Here is a 25,757-nt window from a genome sequence, read left to right as displayed (position 1 = left end):
TATGGAAACTGCTTATAATCAGTACTTTTTATAGCTTAAAACACCCAGCATCAACAAAAGGTATTGTAACTTCAGCTGATAGCTACTGCATTCCCACTGGAGATTGTCAGCTCTGGGAAGGGGACATGCATCTTCCTGGTAATTTAAGGGAATGAATAATAGCAAGATATCTAATTAAGCTAATAAATATGGGTTCTGCTGACACTCAAAGATGAACCCAGGACACCATGCAGAGTGSTGGGAGCATCATGGGCAATGGCATCAGCCCAGCTCTGCCACCTGTGGAGGGAAGGATGGAGGGAAAACCCTCCTGTGCTCTTCCTGCTCTCCCAGGGCAGCCCAGTCATAAGGCTTATCTGATATGATAAATCATGATCAGCCCTTTTAAATAAGCTCCACACCTMCTGACAGCATTGGCCAAAATCAGTGCCCAGGCCTTGTCCTTAGCAGGGAAGGAGTTACAGCACCACATCAACCCACAGAGCTCACCATGAGCTGCTGACCAGAGAGACAGAAGAGCACATTCAAGTGAACAAGACAAGAGGGAAAAATTTGAGATGCTGGAGGGATGGTTGAACATTTGAATTGACCATTTGGGTCTGCTCTGCTGTGGCCAAGCACAGTCCTGCTGGCTTTGCCTTGCAGCCCAGAGGAGCTCCCCTTGCTCATCTCTGAGATGTTCCTGTGGAGGAAAAAAGGGTGAGGATAAAACTTAACCGTACCTGTGGCAGCTGGGAAAAACACTCCAAAAACAGTGAAGAAGGACTCGCCCTGGCTGTAGTCTGGCAGGGTGTTGTTGACCATCAGCTCTTCYGAGTAGCCCACGAAGCCGTGCTCTGCAGGGACATGGAGGGTGAGAGGGGAACCTCAGGARCCACCAGGGCAGCAGAAACCYCTCMAGCTGCTCTSARCCCCTCTCACCCACCCTCCAAACACACACAACTGCAGGGGCTGCTTGCAATGAACKTCTGAAAGGGTGAATGTCAACTTAYATGGCAGGGGAGAAGGCAGAAAGCAGWGCTGCCACTCCTGCCCCAWCTTCCTAAGGTCATACATGCCCAAGKTTTACTTTCCAATCAAGTTTTACAGAAGATGGGGAAAAAGGGAAAGCGATGATAGGATACCAATATCATGCACTTGGTTTATTGGGTGTATGATGGAGGATCCTACTCCCTCACTGCACACTGGAAGGAGGGGTCAAATTCTTCCACAAACCTGAATTTGTTAGGAAGAGTTAAGCCTGACAACTGACATGCAAGGCATTAATTAGGAAATGTTTCAGATAGAAAACTCACAAAGGCAGGTTAAGGAATTAATGAATATGACTATGAAACGAATCATTTCATTTTAAAAAGGCCACACTGCTCTATAATGGAGTATCTCAATCCATAGAAACTTCTCCTCCCTGTCAGTAATCCAAATGCTCATGCCAGCTAGGGGTGGAAGGTGAGCAAAGTCGGTTCCTTTTTTTCTCCTGCCACTACAATCTATTTCCACAAGACATGTGACTGCAATAACTTGAATTTTCTCATTAGCAGACAGGATGTTGTTTATGGCTGCACACGGTGACAGCCAGAAATTAAAAAAAAGACTCCATCAAAGCTGTCCCATGCCTCAAAGACAACATTAATGATGTTTGGACAATAGATTAAACCAGAACATTAAATCAGAGCTCTGAGCACAAGACATATCCATTTAAAGTCTCACAATATAACTAACCACAGAGCTTTGAAGTTTTCACAGAAAAACCCTACAGATAATCAAAAGTTTCCTACTACATCTGCATTCATTGTGTTGCCCAAACATGGATGGAAACACACTGATAGAAGAAGTCTCCTGCTGCTGGGCTGTTTAAAAGCCCTAGCTATCTCCACTAGGAACAACTCCCAGATGAGATTTACAGGGAATAAGCTCAGCAYAGCACAATGACCTCTGGGCCTCACAGATGTCTGCAGAAAGTGCAGTTTCTGTAGAAACAGAGGGGGGATTTGTGCAGGCTGTATGTTCCTGTAAGGCCAGACCTGTGTGGCTTCAAGCAGAATTGATGCTCACGATAGCACAGCACGTGGCCTGCAAAGCTGCCACCAAACTGCTCGAGGAAAATGTTGGTCCTTGGCCAAGGGATTTTTCACCAAGTATGTGCTCCTCATAGAAATGTTAATTTTTCATTTAAAAAGTTAACAAAGTACTCATCTCATCTCAAGATCTGCAGACTTTCTCCAACCAGTGCTTTGAAGCAGCAGCATCAAATACATCTATGCCACTTGACGGAAGTTTGCCCCACTGATTGATAAAAATCTCCTGAGGCAAGAGAGCTCTAGCCTCTCTTGATGGTTTACTCTCACATATTCCTATCATTCAGGTTTTCCCTAATCACAACTTGTCCTTTTCACACCACTTGCCCAGTTTGTGGAGGTCACCTGAGACCTCTCTGCCAGGCTGCTCGAGCCCTCCCCAGCCTGGGAATTGAACACACACATTCCCATTTCCATCATCCAGAAGTTAAGGGAAAAGCCAAATAACACCAAACCAAAACCAGACCATTGCAGAACCTCCCCAGGCACAGCATCTTGTTTTGTTAGTAAACCATCTCTAGCTGGGGTCTTCCAGTGGTGTTTTGGGGCTATATAATTCAAATGAGGCACTTTGGGTGCCTTCTGTTTCCTTCCTCATACAAAAGGCCCAATGTACATACCAATGTACAGCCAGTCTGTATTTTCTGTGGCACTGTTTTGGCCATGTTATGTCCACAGACTGACCATGAGACCCATGAGTCCAATGTCTSACCTGCACCTGTGTGCATCTGACCCCTATTAATCTTAATAAATTAAATGAGCTCCATTTGTACTCCATTCATTTGTATGTTGTTCCCTTCCTGACTTTATTCCTCCAAGTGGAAATTCTCAGTGGAGCAGAGAAAAGCCCAAAGCCATGGCAGCTGTCACTGGAACCACAGAAAACGACGGCCATGGATTTGTTGAAAGAACCACAGGATGTGCCTACAACTCTCTCCCACTTCTGCTTCCTCTCCTCACAGCTCTGCCAGGTGAGAGGCCATTCCACATTTCCCCTGGATGCAGAACCAGGAACCTTCTTGACTAATTAAAGAGAAGTTCATCCAAATGTTAGTTGTCATTGCAACCTCATTTCTCCCTCAATCGCCCTCCTGTAGAGCAAACCTCACACCCCTTTTGATTGCACTAGGATTTGCAACCACCATCAATTTGGGGGCACAGGAGCATCAATTTGAGGGCTGAGGACAACACACTGGGAGCACCTCCTGCCTGCGACCAGCACGARTCATCTGTGACCTCTCAGCTGTCATATTAACGCGACTAATTGTAGCTGACGGGGCAATTGGGCTGAAAATCATCCAAAACAAAACAGGAATCAGCAGCTGAGACCAATCGGTTAAACCAACAGAGCCCTCGGTCAGTCGTTGGCAGAGTCAATTATCCACATCCCATTGAAARTGCACTTCAAAAGGACGAGCTTCGGAAGGAGGAGGGAAGGAAATGCGATAGGGTCTATATTTGGCACTCTGATCTTCAAACGAGGCAAGATCATTTTATACTTTTTTTTTTTGTTTTTCTGTATGGAGATCTTTTTCTCCAGCTTACTGCTGGGTATGTGAGATCCAAACCAGATTCCTCCCTCCTTGCTCATTACAGAATATTTGTCTGAAAAATTTTGCTCTCAATCAATTTATGCAACCCCACAGCCTCTAAATCCTGCCTTTAATGATCCTGCTCTCAGCTGGCTTGCAGAGGGCTGGAGCTGAAGTGCTATAAACAATCTTCCCTGTGTCATGCTAGAAGAAAAGAATCCGGTTCCTTCTCAGTGCCGTGTCAGCCTTATGGGAAATGCACAATAAAGAGCAGCAACAATTTATTTTCATCATTAGCTACTCAATAAGCAGAAAGCAAATAATGCGTTTCTCAAGTGGTTGAGCTGATCTAAATAAACAATGGGGAAAAAATTTACTYAGAGCAGCATCTGAATTATTCCTGTGATTTTTCACCAGTCGAGTCCTTCAAGTCGCTCTTACTAAAATGACATMATAGACAGTTAAAATCACCTAGCAAGTTTGAAATGGAAGAGCTTTCAGGATGAGCATCCTCCATTCACRTGTGCAGGGGGACCACAGGGGGCTGTAAATCAGTCTGATGTAGCCAGTGGAGGAGAAGAAAGATGGTCTGAACTCTCATGTCTCTCCACCCACCACAGATGCCTGGGAGGAGGCACAAGTTTTCATCTGGTTGCCCCTGCTGCATTCCCTCTCTGCCTGGCGGGCTTCCACGTTTGGGCTTTTCCTGTACTTTTTCTCCCACCTCTCTCCCCATGGAAGAGCATGAAAGCAGGAGGTTTTTGCCCTCAGGACTCCCCTTACAAGGGCAGCTCCTCCRTGAAGCCCAGGGCTCCAGAATGGGAGCTGAGAGGAGGTTGGAGAAGGGGCGCGAGGCGAAGCCGCGGTTAATGGGGTCAGGCCATTATGCAACAGCACAGAGCACRGCGGCGCTGCCAAGTTCCAGGCAACCTGGAGCTCATTACAGATTAGTTAAGTCTTGGCCAAATTCAATAAGCCTGTTCACAAGCTTAAGGTTAAGTAAAGCCTGGCACCGAGGCAGGGGCTAAATAGTGCAAAAATGGAAAACCACCTTAAGAAACAGCTCCCTGAAGACAGTCACATACTGCACTYTGCTTGTGATTAGAGATTTTAATTACAAAGGTGAATGCTGAAGGCTTGATATGGTGCGATTTTTTTCTTTTCCAAAATAAGTGAGCCCACACATTCCTTCCTGGAAGGTACTTGCTGAGATTTGCTTTCAGAAGAACAGCTGGAAGTGTTTGTCTTGCAGCACATTTCCCAGGTCTGACCTCAGCATATTCAGGATCCTGTGTGATGTAAGAGGTGGAGTGCCAAAGAGTAATTATATATCCTTGGCATAATTATCTCCGCTCTCTATCTTTTTCCCATTTCTTCTTCCACCACTTACCCTTCTGGCATAAATTCTGAAATCCCTTGGATGTTGTTCCCCTTGGATGCCAGTCCAAGCACACACCCAGACCRAGGTCCTGGTGCTGGTGACCTGGGCACAGCATTGTGGAGAAAACAGGAATGGTCCTCCCAGCCTGGTCCCACAGCTGCCACCCTCATCTGAACACACACCTCTGCACTGAGGTAACGTTTCACTCCTCACCAAACACACTCTTGCATTTTCCTCCTCCAAACTCCTAGCCCAGGGCAAGGTACAAGCCTGGAAGTCCCGAGCTGTTGACTCTCCCGTGGACAAACCAAGCCCTGTCAGGCTGATAACTCTCAGAAGTTGTGGTCTGTCAGATGACTGTTGGATGGCCATCAAATGAATTTCTACATAGGTCAGAATGCTCTACAGCAGGGAAGGAGTGAAAGTCTTCTACCAAAAGCYCTGGCAATATGAATCTTCTCCTGCCTGCAGAATAAGCTCAGTCATGGTCTGGTGATCRCCAAACTCCCACAAACATACACACTACTCATAGCTTATCACATGAGAACAGCATCCTCACCTGTCAAAGGAAAGCCTGGCTTAAATTAAGTTAAATTGTGATTCCAAAGCAGCACCAGCAACARGTTCTTCAGCACCTCAGTGTGCAATTGCAGAAATGCAGGATTAACCATCCACATAGACACTGTGGATGTGAAGAGAGGGTGCAAAGCCATGAATGTTGTCAAAATCCCAATGACTTTGATATTTGTGTTCCCCCCTACTCTATGCAAATGCAGAAGTTTTACTTCATACAACAAACAGCACTGGATCATTTGATGCAACAGCTCTGAAAGAGGCTCTGCACCAACACAGCCACGTCCTGGAAGGCTCTGGATTTCCTCAGTGGAGTGCTGGATGTGCCAGAGAATGGCAAGGGTCCAGCTGACCACAACCACAGCCCTGCAAWGCCAGGCAGCACACCCAGCACTGAAAATGGTGCACATCTCCAGGCACAATCAAAGAGGCATGAGGAGGGCACCAAGATTAGAAACAACACTTGAATCCCTTTCCCAACAGAATGAAAAATAAACCAATCAAAGCAGTGCAGCCACATCCCTCCATGAGCACACTTGGCTTTCTGTGTTTGGACTCATCTAACACCAACATTAACAATCGTATTCCCAAGCCCTTCCCAGCCATGCCTTCACAACTACCCAGCTCCAGCTCACGAGATCCTCTCAATAATATTCCCAAGGCAAGTCCAACACGACCATTGCCACTCCCAGTTATTGCCCTACAGCTGCCAGCTTGGTGCAGGTCAGGTGCAGACAGAAATGTATGATAAAAATGTGGAAAGGTTGGAGAGGGAAACAGGGAGAGGGAAGTAGCGCTGGACAGTGGGGTGGTTTTTGCATGCTACCACTGCTCAGTTTGCTGTGGGCTGACACTCGACCTATGGCATGCATGAACAGATTTTCACCAGAAAGCCCCAGTTCCTTAAGAGAACAGKGAGGGAACTGATGAGTCATGGAAGYGGAGGGTGYTGAGCAGAGCTGYGCTGAGAAGAACARAGAATAAAYGTGACCTTGACTGAACTTGYACAGGAGTACAAAAACATTTTAGCATCGTCCAGGACATCTCCTGCTTCACCTTTGGATGGACAGGTTTTGGCTGGAAGAGTGTGAAGAAACAGAAGGAAAAGAGGAGAACTGCAAGGGAGCAGAGCTTGAGGAAAATGGGACAGACTGACGAGATTGATGTCCCTGTCCTGTGTCAGCTGCTGCTGGACTCACCCACCCAGGGGACCACGTGCACCAAACCCCGGCTGCCCTTTTCTGCAGCTCCAGTGCAGGCCTGTGCCATGTGAGTCAGCATGGATCAATGCACGCTCCCTGCACGCCAGGAGCACATCAGGTCCATGGACTCAGCAGCACAGCTCCATAGCTGGAGATGGGGCATGTGCAGCCCAGCCCAGAWGGAGAAGAGCAAACACAGGATCATTCCCGCTCCATATGTCACAAATGATGTCATGGCTTTGGTTCATCTCAGTCCTCAGGGCCACATCCTGCCTGCTGGCAGCTCCCACATGCTCAGTATTTCTGCTTTAAGAATCTTAAACTAGGTGAGGGGAAAAATAGAGAGGGATTCCTGTGTTGAATACATGCAGRTCAATGATTATGCAGTGATAAAAAYGAAGCCATTAYGCAATTAACASATCAGCATGTGGCCACACYGACAGATCAGTGCAAAAAGGCTGCAGAGCATCTGCCTGAGCTGCTGGGGCAATGAGAGATGCAGGATGTGGGAGCTCCTCAGCTCCTGCTCCACCCCACCCCATGTTGCTGTTGGCAGCCTTTAGCAGAAAGCATTGGGAAGAAAAGGAGGTAAGAATGCAAAGGGACTCAATCCCCTCTGTAATTTCCTCTCTAAATGACAATTAAATACATTTACTGCCAAAAGAGCTCAGAGTGACCACAGACCCCAAGCCACGGGGAGCAGAAGTGAAAGCAGYACCTCTGCCACTGCTGTGACCCAAAAYGTCAGGACGGTRCCAGCTGAAAATTGCCACAGCAGGMATCRCCCCAYGCCCCACAGCAAGTGACACCCTCAAAAACACCAAACCAAAGCTGAGCAGCAAGAGGCAGCCCAGGTGARGAGAGAAGCTCTCTGCTATTTTTCCACTTGCGAACAAACGAGCTCCTATTTTATCATCAGCACTAGGGAGATTGTTTCATGAATCAGGAAAAACACCACATTTACGTTTCAAATTCGTCAGAGCTGCAAGTAGCAAAAAATAGACAGGTTTTAGTGGGAAAAAGATTTGGCAAGAGGGTGGTGGGGAGGAAGGATCAGAGCAAATTTAAAGAAAGCAGGGAAAGAGTTTCCTTTGCCCGAGACTTTCTCTGAATCCACTATAAACCCGGCAAACCCAAAAAGAGAGAGTATGTACAGTCTGTAATTGAAGGAGCGAAAGCCACAGTTAAAACAATCTAAAAAGGCCAAGCCCTGAGAAAGGCAACTGGAATCCCTTATCTTTTGATGGAAAAGAATGTGCTCCCTGAGATTAATGACGTGTTTACCCAAAAGGAAATCGCCGCCCTTCTGAAGCAGCGAGTGTTTGTTCCTCCCGAGTCCCTGTTTTCTGCTCCAGGGCCGATCTCCCAAACCTCCTGTTTAAAGTCAACACACAATACGGCTTCCTGCTGCCACGGGGATCCCACATTAACCCTCTCCCCAAAAACCCCCCTCCAGTGCACTGCTGTGTCCCCGGCAGGGACAAACCCGGGGTGTTTGGAGCTCACTGAGAGCTGGAGCAGCGCAGGGATGGAGTCTCYCTGCCGGCGATGAATCAGCCCCGTGCACCAACACTGCTACTCCGAGCGCACAAATCAGCGAGCCTGGGCACTGACAGCACTGTCGAGGGAAGGAAAGCACTCCAGGCAACCTCTTCTTAAGCTGCTCAAGGTTTCAGCAGCGCATCCTGCAGAGCAGCTCTTGGAAAGAGGTTCAGCATTAGCCGGTGCGTGCTAAATGCACTGTGTTAGAGGAGCAATGGGATCTGTGCACTGAGTACCCTCAAGCGAGCAAAATGGCAAGARCAGAAGCTGATCTGTTTGAGGAAACCTGAAAAAGAACCTGCTCAGGGTTATCATCCCTTCACAMATTTACCCTCTCTGGTAAATGCACCCCCAGTCTCTCTGTTGAGCATCCCAGCCATGAGAGCCATCAGACCACGAGCACCTCCTCTCCCTGACGCCAACTGACCTGCAACACTGTGTGCTGGCCAGCAGCTAAAAACAGCACAAAAGGCAGAATAAATRAAGGGAGCTGCTTAAATCTGTCCCTGATGTTTGTCTTTAGCCAGTGGAGCAATGTTCATGGGCAGGATGCTGTCACCTCTCTCAGATCAGGAGGTGGCCAACATCCTCCAGCTCCCCCAGCCACAGCACAACTCCTGCAGGACTGGGCTGGGTGGGAGGAAATGCTCATTTCTGCCCAACTCCCCATGTGCCTGGTTTATCTCTGCCTCAGCTTCTCAGGAAAGTGGAAAACCACCAACATACAYGAGAGCACACTCAGAGCCTGCACGGGCAGCTCCTCACCACAAAAGCACTGCTTAAATAAAGGAAAACTTAGGAATGTGCCTGTGGAAGCAGCTAGTAGAGCTATTTGGCACTTACTCTTTCTCTACAGGTTGGGGGGGTTTAATAATTTTTTCAAAAAAAAAAAACCCAAAAAATGAATATTTTCTGCAGGTAGAAACTGTACAGTTCTGGTTAGGAGAAAAAAAAAAAAAAGTAAGAGATTTTAACACAGGTGTTTCAACTTTATAAATTCCACTTATGTTTTAAATTATATAATGCTAAGCACTAGACTTGTGTAATATATAAATCCTTCCAWTACTATTTGATTTTTTGATGTGGCATTTGCAGCCTGGCTTGTTCAGTAGTATTCAAACCAGCTGGTGAAAATTATTTTATTCATTGCGAAGAGGAGAAAAAGTAAAAAGTCCCTAGCTCCATCCTTCTTCTAGGGAAATAGCTTTTGTCAATGGGGTGTCATTATCAATTATAGAATGGTATTTCTTGGAAGTCGTGCCCAGAGTGCCCTGCTGTGGGAGGCTCTGAAGAAGTTCTCCAGTGAAAAGCCCTAGGCTGGAGAATTCTGAATTTAGGCTGAGTCAAGGCACAACAATGGGAGGAAAGCGAGTGGCAGCTGAGCAGCAGCAGCGATGACACACATCCTTTGGGCTCGTTGGAGTGACCTCCTCTCCATCTCAGAATTGTTTGGGACAGAGCCCAATCCATGATGGTCAAATCCCCATCTTTCAAAAGATGATATAACTTAATCTTCTGCTGTTCTCATGACTGCAGCATCCCATAYTCCCAGCTTCCCATACTAAATGATGGATATATTATCTGTATGACAATGGCTCTTCAAAAGGAAAYTACTTYCTTTTGTTGACTTTTTGATTTTGTSTCTAAAATGACAGTTTTGTTTTGGTTTTGGAAGTTTTCACTATCCCCTGTACTACACAAACAGCTGCAGCTTTAAGTCTGGCTTAAGAATGCAAATCAAACCAGTGGCTGATTTTGGAAAGGTTGAGCAAGCTGTTGTCACCTAAAAGGATTTGTTTGTTTGTTTGAAACTATTAATTGAATTCTGTGTAAGTCATAGAATATATTTTCCCTACAAAAATCAATTTTTCAATGGATGCCTTTCCCCCTTCAAGTGAAAAAGAAAAGCAGAAAGAACCACTTGAGCCACCATCCAGGTTAGTGAAGGTGCAACCAGGATAAAATCCCATATCTACAGCCAAAAATTGTTAACACAAGCCAGGAGAGAAGATGATGAACAGYAGATAAGGACCTATTTCCCACACAAAGTTTTCTCTTTAGCCTAGGAGAGGAATGCAAACTAGAAGTGAAGCGGTTGGAGGTAGACTCTAATATCTAGAAATTATCTTAATAAATTAAATCCTTAAATAAGGAAAGCTGATTCAGGGCACCGCTGAACTGTGACTGGAATTAAACACTGGGGGAATAAAAAAGGAGGAGGTAAAATATCTCCATCGTTTGAAAACGATTATGTGGTGAAACTGAGAAGAGAGAGAAAAAAAAATCAATGCAATTAAATAAAGCTGTCCCATCTAAACACAGCAAAGGGGAGAGAGGGAGAGATTGGGGGGTGATATACATCTTCCTCTAACCAGTCAGTTTTATTAGTTCTCTAGCATTAAACCAGCTGCTGCTGAAGGAGAGCCKGCACAGGAGGTTTTATGGGAGGAATGGACAGGGAAAGCCCACACGAAGGCAAAGTCTAGCAGGGAACCAAGCCAGCCAAGGTACATCAGGATTTATTTACAAGCTCTAGGAAGATGAGCTCAGCATTGCTTCACAGGGAAACAGTGAAGAAATTAAATGTTAAATCAATGTGTACAAAACCTCCTGCGTGGATCAGGAGCTCAGGAACCTACTGAGCAAGTTTACACCTGTAACAACCTCAGCAAAGCCTCTCCTGGCCCCAGGAATGGACCTGGGCCAGCCAGACCCTGACAGCACCATTCAGTGGCACATTTTAGGGTTTCAGGGGTGGCCAGGAACCTCCTCATCCTCAGCAGCACGGGGCAGAGGGCTGCTCGCTCCCACAAGCACTCAGATGGAGCAGCCTAGAGAAAGACTGAAGAAGGGCACCAGGGCTCTTCCAAGGAAGTTGGCTTAATCCAAAAAGGAAGGACACCAGATTGTGCCAAGTCCTCAAGAGACCCCAAACAGAGGGTTTAGGCTGCAGGAAGAGGGGATTATCCCGAGAYAGCTGTGACTAGAGCAGGATCCCCMGGGATGCAGCAGAGGATCCATCACTGGAAACTTTTAGGAGCAGACTGAATGCACACGGCATCCATCCCCAGCAGAGCCCAATGGGTGCAGGATCCCCCGCAGATCCTGAGCCCTGCTCCCCTCTTTTCCCACCTCTGGGAAATGCCTCGGGGCAGCAGGCTCAGGAATCCTKCCTGGTATCACAGAGCAGGGTGGGAATGGCAGTCCCGGCCCCGGGGAGCAGCAGCTTTGCTGACACCTGAGCATCTGCCACTGCTCCCCARTAATCCCACTGCTGGCTGTCCCCCAGCAAGGAAACACCGAGAACACCTACCAAAAACAGGGCAGCAGGGTTACATCTCAACCTAACTGAGTTTTGTCCACTTCTGAATAAGCCACACTAAATACCTGATACTGTCAGAGAACCTGGACAGCGTGGGGTAGCTTTCCTCTCACTATCTAAATAAGGCCTCTAACAATGTTATCACTTTCCAAAACACATCTGTCCCGCAGCTCCTAGCCCAGACAATTGGCAGGTAACCAGTTAATAAATGTCTTCGCCAGACTGTTGAATAGGCTGGCCCCGGCTCAAGAGTGATGTCAGGGCCATTCAATGCACTATAATTGGAAAAACCTGGGAAAAGCAATCCTGTGTTTTTTAATAAATAAAGAGTGTATTAGCAGCCTCCTGCCTTTATTCACTACGGTGTGTACCTTGTTCGGTAGCAAAGTGGGATTTTATTTTTTTTTCTGCTGCTGCTCGAGCAGTGATTTCTACTTGGAATTTGATGCCAGTTTCCAGATGTGTCTCAGGCCAGGAAGTCAGCAATCAGCCTGGATAAAACCTCTGGGATTTGCTGCAGATCATCTTCTGACACACACATCCTTCCTGCACCCTCTCTTATGATATTGGGGCACACCCCTGGTGCCCAAAAATAAAATGAAACAAGCCAGAGCCAAGCAAAATCCCCTGGTTAGGATGCTTTGAACACTTTTGTATTCAATCTGTGGGAATATTTTTAATTAATTCAGTCCATCAAAGCCCAAGAGGCAGCATTTGAGGGATCTKTACAGCACCAGAGTGTCTATATACATAAATCACTTCAACCATTGCAGGTTCCCTGTCTGCTGGAGCAGCTCCAGGCAAGGCTCATCTCCCACCAGTGGTACCCACAGGAGAGCATCAGCTCCCCAGCTCAGCCACAGAGCATCAGAGGGGCAGGAATCCTCTAAAGCACTTGTCCCCTCAGAGGAATAAATGAAAATGATAAATGAGTTTTCTGGGCTCCATGTGAGAAACTTGGGGAAGCTAAAACCCGAGCGGGTGACATGAAGGATGTGGTTTGCATGGAAAATAATCCCAAGCAGAAGCACCCTGACAGCAACATGCCTTTCCAACCTCCCTGAGAAATGAACTTCCCAGATTTTCCAGCCTGAGGAGAGGGGCTTAGCCCCACACAGCCAAAATCCACACTCACCCCAACCATGTGACACCATCTGCTGCAGGACAGGGGGATCCCAGCCCAAGGGGACACAATTACTCAACTACCAACAAGATAATTTATTTTTSTCCCCTGCCAGGCATTTGAGGGGCTGCAGTTGGGCCCCTTTCGCTCATGTTGTGATTCCTTTCATCTCTCCATCAAAGCACAGCCAAATTAACACCAGCCCTCCTSCCAGTGATCCCTCCCATGAGCTCCCACAGCCACGCTGCTCTAACAGGGCACCTGGGAGCCACTGCCAAAACAGGAAAGCAGGCGCCTGATTGAAAGGGAGTATTTGGGAGTCACCCTACACAAAAATTAGCAGAGATATGCTACRAAAATAAAAGGGTGGGCATTAACAGAAGGCTTATCTTCTTTTTTTTTCCATGACTCTAAAGTTCAGGACGTGAAAAGGCCAAAAAGTTTCACATGCTGTTCTGAGGAGCTGGTCAGGGAGAGGAGCATCCTCTCCTCCACTTTCACTGCTCCTCCCAAATTAACTCAGGCTGATTTTGAGGCATGGACCTCCACCACCAAAGATGTACACAAGCCAAAACCACCCTGCATTGCATTACAAATATGAAAGTTTGTAGCCAGTGCTGGCTCTTGGTTATGGGTTGAGGAGCTGTGCACTGACTGATTTCAATTCTGTGTTAGATTCAGTAAAAACACTGACCTGTGCCTAGACAGAAAGGGAACAGGGATGTCTCCTGTCTGAAGGAAGGAGCACAGGGGTCTCAGGCTGGCTCTCAGACTGAAAGGGGAGCCCCTSTCTTTACTACCCACCCTTGGCAGAGATCCCAGCCTGGAACTGTGACCAAGTGCCCCCCAGGAGAAGCGCCAGCTGGAGCCAAGGGAGGATTTAGGATTAACTCCAAAAAATCAGCCAGTCCCACCCCACCCTGCAGGCAGCCTGTGGAAAGGAGYAAAAGCCCTGGGGGCCAGGCAGAGGGACAGAGGGACAGGGCAGCCTGGCACACAGGGTCAGTGGGGTCAGCAGCATCCGGACAAGTGACCCAGAGCACTCCCTGTCTGCTGGAGCCACTGAGCTCCTCCACCCCAGCTSTTGGAGCAGGAGCGAGCCACAGCAAGAGAGAGGAAAAAAAAGGAGAAAGAGCAGCAGGAAGCCCTGCTGAGAAGCCCCCTTTTGTGTAAACATGCTCYGTCCTCAGACTAAAAATAAAGGCAAACCACAGGAAGGGAGTGAGTGCTTGGACAATATCCGATTTGGTGTGTGCCTGGGTGTGAGCTGCGGGAACGGGGAGAAGAGCAGGGGACTCCACCCAGCCCAACCACACAAAGGCAGCCCGTTAAGGCCTTCAAGATGGACAGGCATTCCTGGAGATTATTTAAATCCGAGTAACTGCTGCTTGGCAGATGTGCAGCCCTTTGGTATGTGCGCAGCACTTGGAAACGTTAYGTGAGGGGAAAGGCTGCCATGGCAGCGGCAGAAAAGGCAGGATGGCTGCACTAGGCCTGTTTTATAGGGTCAGAGACTGAGACCCGARGCTGTGAACTGAAACCCCGTAAACCTGCCATAAAACAAGGACATGACCCAGGCAAGCTGTCAGCTACAATCCAGCGCACAGGTCCAGCCTCAAAACTCACCTCTCCCTGCAYGCTGCCTTTGCATCTCAGTCCCTGCTGCAGCCACAGAACCAAGCTGAGCCCAACTGCGCGCCCCTGAGGGCTGCAGAGAGCTGATCAGTGGAATACCCACCCCAAAGGGGTCTCAAATGCTTCCTTTCCCAGGTGCTGGGCTTTGATGCACCCTGCCATTGTCATCTRCTGGCTCTGGAGGCTGGAGCTGCAACCCCACCGGCATGTCCCCCTTGCAGGAGGGGCGCTTTGCTGGTGGGTGCGATCCCAAGAGACGGGCATGCATCCATCCATCCATCCCTCCATCCATCCATCCCTCCCTCCATCCCTCCATCCATGCGGCACACACAGCGCGCAGCTCAGCGTGCGGAGGCTCCTCGGAGCACAGCGCTCACCCCTGGTGCTGACACACCACTCAGAGGCTTTCTGGGGAAATGCAGGGCTCGGGAGGATCCCCCGCCCGGCCTGGAGCGAATCCACGATCTCCCAGGGGAGAGCGTGTGAAGGCAGAGAAAGGCACAGCCCTGCCCGGAGCTGTAGGGCCAAGCTGTAGGGCAGAGCAGCTGCTCCGGGGTGCATTGCCGGAGTTTGGGGCTCGGATCCCGCTGCCATCAGCCCCGTGTGCTGCACCCACGGGAAGCGCTCCCGTTAGTGAGCCATGACTGAACTGCAGCCCCGGCGATGCTCAGCTCCCTCAGCTCCCTCAGCTCCCTTCCCTCCTCTGTTTTCTCTCAGAAGAAGATGACAGTGCTCGGCAATCAAAGACAGCTCTATTGGCCTCAACTTGGGCACGTTTCCTGCTGACTTTTTTATTCCTCTAATTCTTGCCTCCTGGTCCCACGCTCACTTTCCTGCCATCAGGTCTCACCTGGAATATTCTTTTTTCTCTGCTCTTAGAAAGATCTCTTACGAGCACAAYCGAAACACAACCCACACTCGCCCCCAGCCCCGTTTCCTTTAGAAAACAGCTTCCTGTGAATCGCAGCTGTTTGGAGCGGGTCGCTTGCTTTTTCTGCGAAACACATCACAGCAGCACCGCTCTCATTGTTCTGTGCTCATTCACGAGTATCTGCTGAAACTTTCACGGGCTCTCATTTGGGGCATTTCTTACACGCTAAATATAAAGTGAAAATGCCTTTCCATAAGGCTCTGCCTGACAGGGGAGCAGCTGCTTCTGTCCCCACGCACTGGCAGCACAAAATTAAACAGCAGCACAAAGGACACTTGTGCCATCAGTGCTAGGAGTATCTACAGGACACCTCCTGCACCCAGCCCAGCCGCGGAATCACAGCTGTCCATGAAAACAGGAGATMTTTCCTCAAACTCACTTCAGTCGGTCACTCGCGCCCCCCAAGGTGCTGCCGGACGCAGCCGAAGCCAAGAAAAAGGTGACACCTTCTGTTTACTCCGCTAATTACACTTCAGTGCTGCTGGAGTGGCCGCTGGGCACTGATGGGACCCTTCCACCACAACARCCACGTCCTGAGGTGTGCTTCCCAGCAAACAGACGGAGGGAAAGGAACGGGATTCGAGGTGTGAGAAGGGCTACAGGCGGGAGCCCTGAACCTCCACCTTGCCTGAGCTGGAGCTGTCACTGGACTCAGTCTGGGAAGAGTTAAGGGGAGAACTCCCACTCCTTGAGAGACCAGCATCACCCAGCTSCTCCTCAGATCCCCAGCACAGCCCTGGATCCAGCAGGGTGGGTGGCACAGCTCAGCCACCCAGGGGAGTGGTGACCCCAGGACCTTCTAAGTGACCTCAGAATTTCCCAGGACAAGATCTCCATAACTCAAAGTCCCAATGCTCCATTTTCATGGGCATGAGTGCCGAGTTAAACAGCAGAAGGCCACAAAGGACTGCAAACACAGATGCTCTCTGTTGCTAGACAATCCCTGAGTGCAATGTGAGTACAAGAGCATGGATTGAGAGCTCAGTCTCTGGGGTTAAACACCTAAATTAATCAGGCATCTTCAGTCATGCTCTGCAAAATTATGGGTTGTCTCTAAAAGACCAGTACCAAAGGACAGGGGACACCTCTGAAAGCTCTGAACTCCATCTCTGCCCAACCATGTGTCACTTCACAAACAAACCTAAGAGAAAACCCCAGGGAATGAATGCCTCCTGAGCCCAATGCCACAAACCCCCAGCTTTACCTGGATCCAGGTGCGTGAAGGAGCCGATGACAAAGTCCAGCGTTGAGACAGCCAGCAGGAAGAGCAGCAGGAGCTGCAGCCTGATGATCCACTTCACCCCAGCCAGGTTGATCCCCAGCAGAGCGAGCAGGACTGCCAGGGAGATGCCCCGCACYGCCCAGATGTTGCTGAGGCTCAGGACATCTGCGATGGACTCTGCAAAGCCAGTGATGTACATGGCCCCTGCAACACACTGAGGGGAGGGCACGGCTCAGTGASTGCCCACGGGAGGAAAAGGGACCCCCAGCTCAGCCCCCGTTCAGACAGACAGACAGACAGACATTTGCTGTCCCAATCCCACCTTTAATGTCACTCTGCCCTGCAGGGACTGACCCTCATTGCTGCCCGGGCAAACAGGGAAGGCTGGGTGCTAGGGCAGCAGGAACATTCCACTCTAATATCCACCCTCTATTGACACTCCAGGAGAACCCACACTGACCCCTCTGAGAGAGAAAAGGGTGAGCCAACCTCTGTGTTGGTTCCCTTCTTCTGCTCCTCTGGAGGAAAGGGTCCCAGTTAACACCTGCATGAGGAACAGCAGTGTGCTTCCCCTTCATTGCCTCCCAGGGGTTATTTTTAACTCGGTGTTTAGTTTGGATGCAAACTCTGATGTTTCACCGGCCCCCCATCACGCTGCTGGAAAGGAGCCTGCACTTTTGAGGAGAGCACTTTGTGCCCCCTGAGCTCCAGGAAAGCTGCCTGTTTGCCTTGCAGCAGGACAGGAGCCACGCTGTGCCCTTCAGGGTGGGTGAGAGCCCACAGGACAGCACATCTGCACACAGGCTCAGACACAACCTGGAGATCCTGGAGGGTTCCCTTCCATCACAGGCAGACACCTGGATCAGGAGAGCTACACCCTGAGAGTCTCTGCAGCACTGCCCCAGTCAGAGCAGGGATAGGGAATACCACACTCCTGGCAGGGCTTTGACAGGGGTTCCAGCGCTCCCTGAGCTTCCTGTGGCAGGGGCTCAGCCTGCAGCTGCTCTGGAGCACGCTGGGCAGAAAGCACAGCAGAGAAGGGAAAGGCATCAGCAGCTTTTGGGAGCAGGCAAAGCCATTTTCAGCGAGTTGCCAGCTCCCAGCCCGCAGCCCTGCACACACAGGATGCCAAGCCAGGGGCCAGGGCTGCTGCAGCTCAGCTTTTACGACCCTCAGGACAGGCTGCAACCTGATTGCTTTCCCAGACGGGGTCCTCTCGGAGAGCAAGAGTGGAAAATATGACAGGAAGGATTCTCATGTGTGGCCCATTTCCATATCTTGGCTTGTAACTGGGTTCAGTTTGTGTTTTATGGACACTTGCTTTTAATCTGGAGTGAAAGGGAGAAGAGGGGATTATTTTTGGTTTGGGGGCTGTTAAGGGGTTTTGAAGATTGCTATAAGCCAGTTAAAAACAAACCTCCACAAAAATGCTTCTCTGCTCGCCACATTTTACTGTTCATAACATCTTTATGGGGGGAGAGGGTTAAGTTACTGCAGGTTTAAGTGATTATTTTCCATTCTTTATCCATGCTACTTGTGTAATTTTGTGCTTCACCACCACAACAGCTCCTTGGGATCTCCCAGAAAACCCAGAACTGTGACTTTTGGCTCACAAKAAGTCAATTAGCTGTGGCACTTACCCCTGCCCAGCTCCCCTCCCACACCAGCTCAGCTCTGCTGGCTCCTACTGAGCTGCAGCCAAGGCTTTTCTGATCCCTAAGGGCATGTAGGGCACGCCAAGGCCAATTTGCCAGTCCATAACCCCTCACTGAGCTTTGCTTGGCCACCCTGACCTCTCCTGCTCTGTTTAATTCCAGCCTCCCAAGGCAAGGGCATGTCCTGACATTGGGGGTAATTTGGGATGGGAGGACATGTCCTGCATGGCTTGTCCAGACAGACAAGAGTGACCAGGCAGCACAGTGCCACACACACTCCTGGGTACACAAAATGGGGCTGAGTGCTCTCTGTGGTGCTCTCCCATGTTCTCCAGAACAGAGAAGCACCACTCACATAACTCTTTTTAATTACCTGGCCAAAAATGTAAAGGAGGCCAATGGTGCCCCCTACTTGACCTCCAAGGACGGTAGAAATCATGGAGTAGACTCCTCCACTTCCAATGCTGCACTTCTCACACACCCCAATTCCAGACAAGACTGTCACCAGGGCAACCAGAATGACAAAGGACACCAGAAACATGCCCATTACAATGCCAGTGTTTCCCTGGAATGAAAAAAAAAATCAAATAAAGATTAATTCACACCAATCTGTTGGGACAGAAAAAGGACCTACCCATTTTTAGTCACTAGTGATCTATGAATCTGGAGTCATTACAGATTAAAAGAAACACACAYAGACACCCCTACTTGTCTAATTAACATAATTGATTGCCAAATTTACAGCCCTTATTAGCGCCCCTTTGATGAGAATCTGTCTTTGAGCCTGGGGCTGGGCAGACCTTTGCATGAGCAGGTCCTGCTCTGTCCATGGGCTCCTCCATGAATCACTGATTTTGTCCTCTGGTTTAAAAGCAATGAGGTCAAACAATGATTCAGCCACCGTAGTCAGGGGATCAGTGCCTGTCTGCATGGTTTAGAATGACATGCTTTAAAAAACCCCAAAACACTTCCACAACAAAAAGAAGTTTCAAAATTGAACCCCTGGGATTTGCAACAACTGATTTATTAACAGCATCAAGCTTGCATTTTAATTTTTCAGTACATTTACCTTTGAAAGCTCTGATCCTTGCAAACAATGAGATCCCAAAGAACAAAACCCCAAAGGCAACGCAGYGTGGAAGATAAATAACACTCTGATAAATCAGCGTGCGCCTGCCCTTATCTGCAGGGTGTAYGAGGAGTGGCAGGTGGCTCTCGCCCCGCCTGGGCTCTGCAGAGGGTTCAGCCCCACAGGAAAACAAACAACCCTTCCTGCTTTGGGCAGAGGGAGGGACTCAGGAGGAGCTGCTGCACCCACCACGGTCTCACTGTGGGGTGAAGAGCAAAAGCCTCTGAACAAACACAGCTGTAGGACCCCGCTGGCAGCTTTAAGGGACAGCACAACCCCTTTTTGGGGGCTCAGTTTGCCATTTAGGGTTGGATTTTCAGAAAGGGAAGGTGCTTAGTGGCTCCAAAAGTATTTAAGAACCCCTTCTGAGCTCGGGACCTTCCCACTCTCTCGCACATGGCTGTAATTTATTTTCCAGGGTCAGGAGTTTTCCCTTGTGCACCAGCCCACCTTCCCCTGCTGACAAATCGCTCAGGCCGGTGCACAGCAATCAAAAATCTCTTCCAGTGCCCAATGCTTCATTAACATCTGGCTTCCCTTCTTTTTACTCATATTCCAGGCCCTGTCCACACTCCCTCTTTCCAGCCTTGCTCCAGCAATGCTCATCTCTGAGGCCACGCTAACCATGATGGCATTTTTATCACCAGCACTAAAATGCTGCTTCCCTGCTCTGGGGTTGGTTGAAATCCCAGATACTTTTTTTTTTTTTCCTTTTTTCATTTTTTGTGAAAAAACAGAAACATATCCAGGATGTTGCTATCATCATGAAATCCTATTTTTGTTCAGCATCCTGCTGCCTCTGACAGCGGTGTTATCTGGTCAGTGGGGAACTGAGCCAAGGCTTGCTATAAACACAGCTGTGGTTGGGTCAGCACCACAGCCCACTGCAACCCCACGCTTCTTTTTAAAAGGGCAATTGTTCTTTTTTCTTCAGCTGCTTAGCCCAAGTTAAATGGTTAATAAATGTGACACGCTTCAGTTAAAAAAANAAACATATGCAAACATTCCCTTAGCCTTGGGCTTTTCCAGAAAGGTGGTACCAGGTGGTACTCAGCAGCAGTAATGGGGGTTCCCACAGAAGAAAGGGTTAACACCAAGACCAAGGGGGAATGCTGGACTCACAGCAACAATAGCAAGCAGAGAAAGTGGGAAGAAAACTCCCCCATTGAACACTGATGCTTATTTATGCATGCATGCTGCAAGGGGTTAGTGCAGCAACAATCCCTGCTGAACATTTCTGCAAGATGAGGTCCCCTGGAACTGCAAAGCTTCACCAGCCCCAGCTCCAGCTCTGGAAATTTATAGCAAGAGCCTGACTCTGGGAATAGCTCAACATATGACTGTCCTCTGCCAGGGGAGCTCTCTGCCAGCCCMGATTTCTCCTCCCTTCCCTTTCATGTGAATTTCCAGCTGGTTCAGTTTTTCTTTTATTTGCTGGATTTATTTATATTTGTGTTTGCTCCAGCAGTAACTTGCTTTCAAAGGAAATAAAGGAGGAAATAAAATCAGAAGGAAAAGGAAGCTAGAAATTCATCCCAAGTTCCCCACCACGATGACTGCAGCTCCCCACAACCCCTCCAGCAAAGCAATTTTCAGTACAGAGTGCAAGWGTCCTCCTGCTCCTTTTGGAAGGTGTCCACCATGCAAGAACTCTGCCTGAAGCTCAAATCCCACCCATCCCTGGGGAAGTATTCCTTCTTTTAAAGGGAAATTTTGAGGCATAATTCAATGTTTTGCATCAGGAGGGGGCACTATTCCAGTCTCTGACCCTCAGTGAGATTTTATTATGGACCGAGCAGTAGAAGTTCCTTCAACTATTTCACCTGACTGAGGATTCCCCAGCCAAAAAAAATCAAGTAGCCCAAAACTGACATATTTGGAAGAGACCTTCTTTGGTGGTGTTGGGAAGATGGATGAGTGGCTGTAATTTACCTGAAAAGTGTTATTTTGCCTCAACAATATAACACAAGTGTGTCCCTGTTTATTGTCAAGGTTGGTTGTTGTGTTTTTCTTTTTCTTTCTGAAAGCCAGAAGAGGAAACTGCTCACAAAGACACTTCAGCTACACAGTTTAGTGGAACTTTTGGAATTGCTACAAAATACCAGAGGGTGTGAGCAATATCTGTAAGGAAGAGCAGGGAATCCAAAACACTTGGGTGGTGATGGAGGTGCAAGGTGAGGAGGGTCAGAGGAAAATGTCTGTTCAAACATTCAGCCAAGCCAGTGCTCACTCACCACGAGCCATCCCGTCCTCAGGAAAAGAACCACACCAAAAATGTTGATCATGCAGGAGGTGAAGACGCCATCCCACGTTCCAAAAAGCACCGGCTCCCACACAAACAGCTGGATCTTCCACCAGGGTGTGTTCTGCGTTTGAGACACCTAGAGAAGAGCAAAGCCTTGGGGTCASCTCTCATGTTTTAGGGGCAGGCTGCACAAATGGTGCCACAGCCTGTCACCAACAGGGGATGGCCACCAACAGGGGACGGTCACCAACAGGGATGCCAAGAGATCCCTTTGGGGCAAACTGTCCCTAAGATGAAGGGACAGGCGGGCTCTTGGGATCTCTGCACCCTGAAAGAGAGGGCTCCTTGCAACACCTTGTTCATATCCTTGTAGGATAAGCACCAATAGAACCCCACTCAGTGGATCAACCCCAATGCATGAACCAAAAACACCATCCAAGGATCCTTCCCAGAGCCTGCAGCTACACACTGTGCTTCTCCTCCCGTCCCTACCAAACACCCCACCAAGGCAAGCAGGGTCCYTGGTGCACAGGAGAAGTCCCTCAGAGGATATGACAAACCAGGCTGCACCAGCTTGCACCAACAGAGCAGGCTGACATGGTCTTCCCATCACATGTCTGGTCAGGACAGACTCTTTGTTTCTAGGAGATACAGGACTCTGGTATCTGGGGYACAGGGAATTTCAGACTTGCTGGAACCAAGACCTGAAACTCCAGGGAAAGTGCAGTTTTTCTRTGGCAACTGCTGCCTCCTGCTCTCTGGAAATCCAGCCTCCTCTGTCCCTTTCTAATACACCCCAGATGTACACAGCAAAATGAAAGGCAGTTTKATTACTTTGGTCCTGCTCACTTGCCACAGGTGACCAGGAGGAGTGAGGAGACCACAGAGATGAGAAACTGGGAAAGGAAATGGCTCTCTGACATACCTGCTGTGCTTCCTCATGGAAGAGCTCTTGGACACAGCCCTCACTTCGGGCACCATTCCGGCTGAACATCATCTCCTCCGCTCCCCTCCGCCTGCCCAAAGCGCGGCTCTAACACAACCGCAGGCCAAGCTGCTCCGAGTGGAAGGTCAGCTCAGCCAAATTCCTGCAGTGCTGGGTCCTCTGCTGTAGAAGGTTCATGGTTTTGTCCCAGCTGTGCTGTGAAAGCAGGAAAGATGAAAGACAAGGCTGCTGCTTTCTCAGCCTGCCAAAGCACAAGGCCATTGTCCACAGAGTCAACAGCAGCAGACACTGACCCAGAGTGACAGCGCAGCCAGCAGAGAGCAATGCTCCCCCAGCACCCTCCAAGCCCTGCTCCCAGCACAGGCTCCACCATCAGCCCTACATTTAACAACTCCTGGTGGCCTTTTCCAAATCTATCCACACCCCTGGCGTCCCCAGCATCCTGTAGCACCGGCTCCACAGCGTTGTCTGCAAAATGCATTTCCTCCCGTTGGTTTTGAGTCTGGTGCCTGGTAATGTCATTGCACGCTCCTGTGCTCCAGGGACATGGGACACATGGATTATTCACTTCCCAGCACCATCATCACTTCCCAGCCTTGGTCACATCTCCTTCAGCTGTGCCTTTTGCAGACCAGGGTCCTGCCAGTGTAACCAGTTACCCACAGCCTCCCACACCAGCTGKCAAGGGAGACTTTTTGGCTATGGCTCAGCACAGTACACCATGCCTAGGTAAGACAAAGGGCTGCAGCCAGAGGGCAACAAGGATTGCTCCACAAATGTGGCGAGGGCAGCGTGTCTGGATCATTGTCTCTCCTRGGGCTGGTCATTTGCTGGCCAGTTGAGCCCAAACGCTTACAAGAGCCAACCATGATCACACAAGGCTTGTACCAATGGCTGGACACCTCACCTGAGACCAGAGACCAAATTAATCACAGGCACAGGGCAGGAATCTCTGACTCCTCAGGCTGGCAAAATTACGGAGACAATACAACTAACAGAAAAGTGCTTTGCCTTCTGCATAGGGACACAGACATGCAGAAACCACTTTATTTCACTCAGGATTTCTGCAGCAGGGTCTGAAGGCCTTTCACCATCCTGCCCCTATCACTCTGCTCTGAAACACCCAATAATGAATAGCCAAAGCAGATGCTGCTCCACCATGGTTTTTCAGCTGCAAAGGGTCTCCTGCAGCTGGGATACAATGGCCAGCACAGGAGGTTTTTCTTTGCCTTGCCCACATGGCCAGTTAAGCGGCACCAAAGCCATGATAGTTCATTGATGCCCTGCCGATGCTTCTAAGTTTTTTGAAGCAAATAACCCTTCACAATATCACAAACGGTTGCTGTTACAGGGAGACTGGGGCTTCAAGCAGGGCAAAAGCAGCAGGAATAGATGAACTCYAAAGAAATAAAGCTCATGTTTTTATTCAAATAGCCATAGTAATAAAAAAATGGAAGAAAATACACAACGTGAAACGAGATTAAAATTGAATAGCTATATTCTCCTAAGAATCCCCCAACACAGAGACTGCACTCAGTAAAGCATTCACTGGGGCYATCCAAACCCCAGTCTGCCACAGCAGTCCTGTCTGGACGCAAAAAAAACAGGGAGCCTGCAGCCTCCTGCTATCCTAAACCTCTCCACCGAGAGAGCCACAAGGAGATGGCCCCAACCTCTTGCAGTAGCTCAGGGCTGAATCCCCTTGCTCAGTGTGTCTGGGGTGYAAGATTACACTGATAAGTTTGATGCACCCGTATTACCCATCTGAAACTTGCAAAACGCAGAAAGAAGGGCTGCACGCATGGATTTTAGACCTGAAGCACACCCTGCAAGAAATGTTATCCACCTAGACATTTAAATCCTCTCATCTCACCATTTCCTTCCCTTTTCTCTGCTTTAAAACCCTTCTGTTTCCCTGAGCTCTAGAGCCCTTTCTGCTCAGCTCCCGCTCACCTTGGTGTAAGATCTTCCTCCTCCACAATCACGGAAACTGCCTCTGCACTACTGCTCCTCTGTGGCATTTCCAACTGCCTAAAACCTTATTACMCAATTCTGTAATTATTTACATCCCACCACAGCTCATGGATCCCTTGGTCCCTACGAGGTAACCAAAGCAAACACAGGAGGGGGTGGAAAGCACAGAAGCGAGAGCTGAACGAATGTGCCAGGGCTGCACACACAGCCACATCCCAATCCATGAACATGCAAGTATTTCTGCAATTTAGGGTCTGCAAGGAAAAGTCCTTGGGGCAGGAGCCCTCCTCTTGCCCCGTGCAGCATTCTTGMAGTAATATTTTGGGGCATTATTTTTTATCTGTGTCACCAAACGCGAGGAAGCCTTTCCTGCTATACACACCAGCAGCATAAATAAACTAAACAGGCACTATTTCCCTCGAATATAAATGAACCTCTAACTTRAAAGTAAATTGATGTTATTTTTCCTAAAGTTTCTGCCAAATGCACTAGCCAGCCTATAAATTAAAGAAGAACGTGTTTTAATCTTTCCATACCATTTAGCACTCRAGAGAGCAGAAGAGCATTAGCAACCCTCGCAGAAACATTACAAAGGCTCATCTCCTCTTCCTGCAACACTTCTATATTTAACTGCAAAACCAGATTCCTGTAGATTAATTTTCTGTGCCCTCCATATCCTTTCAAAGCACTATTTTATTAATCATCACATTAAAGCTACTTCTGAGCTAAGCGTCGCTGCTCCAAGCTGCTCAACAGCTGGCTGATTTTGAAGAGGAAAGGTTAACRCCTTCCCAAACAAAACTGCGTGTGGTCCCACGACCTCCGAAGCCTCCGTCCTTGCCAGAGGAGGTGCTTCCAAAGTCTTCCTCCCCCAAGGGRCCCAGCAGCCAACAGCATTTTAGTTTTAATAAATCCCTTCAAMGCCTCTCCGGGTCAAGTTCCTAAAAACACCTAATTTAGGTGACTTTTAGGAAGGCGGCATTAAAGGGAAATGAAGCCGCCATCAGCGCAACAAAGGTAACGCCGCACGGAGCAGCGCTTGGCTGTTCCCAGTTACTCATTTACCGCACCGACCAGCACAATTACCCGCTCGTTTTGTTTTCACACATCTCCGTAGTGTAACGAAGGCTGCTGAACAGCGGACTGGAGAAACCAGCCCGGCTCTCCCCAGCAGCTTCAATTTCCCGGTGCGGCCGGACCGCCCGGGTTCTGCAGAGGCCACGGCGTTGCCAACATGTTCGTGCCACGGGCTGCGGCCACACCGCACCGC

At 49.0% G+C, this 25,757-nt stretch overlaps 1 protein-coding gene across 1 annotated transcript in view; it reads right to left on the bottom strand.

Annotated features, from left to right (window-relative positions):
• Nucleotides 1-23,758, bottom strand: part of SLC12A8 (solute carrier family 12 member 8) — a 47,026-nt gene extending 23,268 nt beyond the window's left edge. Inside the window, exons 1-5 of the mRNA XM_057376765.1 lie at nucleotides 22,493-23,758; nucleotides 21,557-21,703; nucleotides 18,567-18,758; nucleotides 16,521-16,752; nucleotides 723-836 (exon numbers count right to left, since the gene is read on the bottom strand). Of these exons, the coding sequence (XP_057232748.1) occupies nucleotides 723-836; nucleotides 16,521-16,752; nucleotides 18,567-18,758; nucleotides 21,557-21,703; nucleotides 22,493-22,564 (757 nt within the window). The 5' untranslated portion in view covers nucleotides 22,565-23,758. The remainder of the gene's footprint in view (nucleotides 1-722; nucleotides 837-16,520; nucleotides 16,753-18,566; nucleotides 18,759-21,556; nucleotides 21,704-22,492) is intronic.
• Nucleotides 23,759-25,757: the final 1,999 nt, after the last annotated feature.

This window comes from Malurus melanocephalus, unplaced genomic scaffold (assembly GCF_030028575.1).
Source record: "Malurus melanocephalus ecotype Western Australia unplaced genomic scaffold, MMel_1.1 scaffold_289, whole genome shotgun sequence".
Lineage (NCBI taxonomy): Eukaryota > Metazoa > Chordata > Aves > Passeriformes > Maluridae > Malurus > Malurus melanocephalus.
The sequence above is the reverse complement of the archived record's forward strand: the minus strand, read 5'-3'. Positions and strand labels throughout refer to the sequence as shown.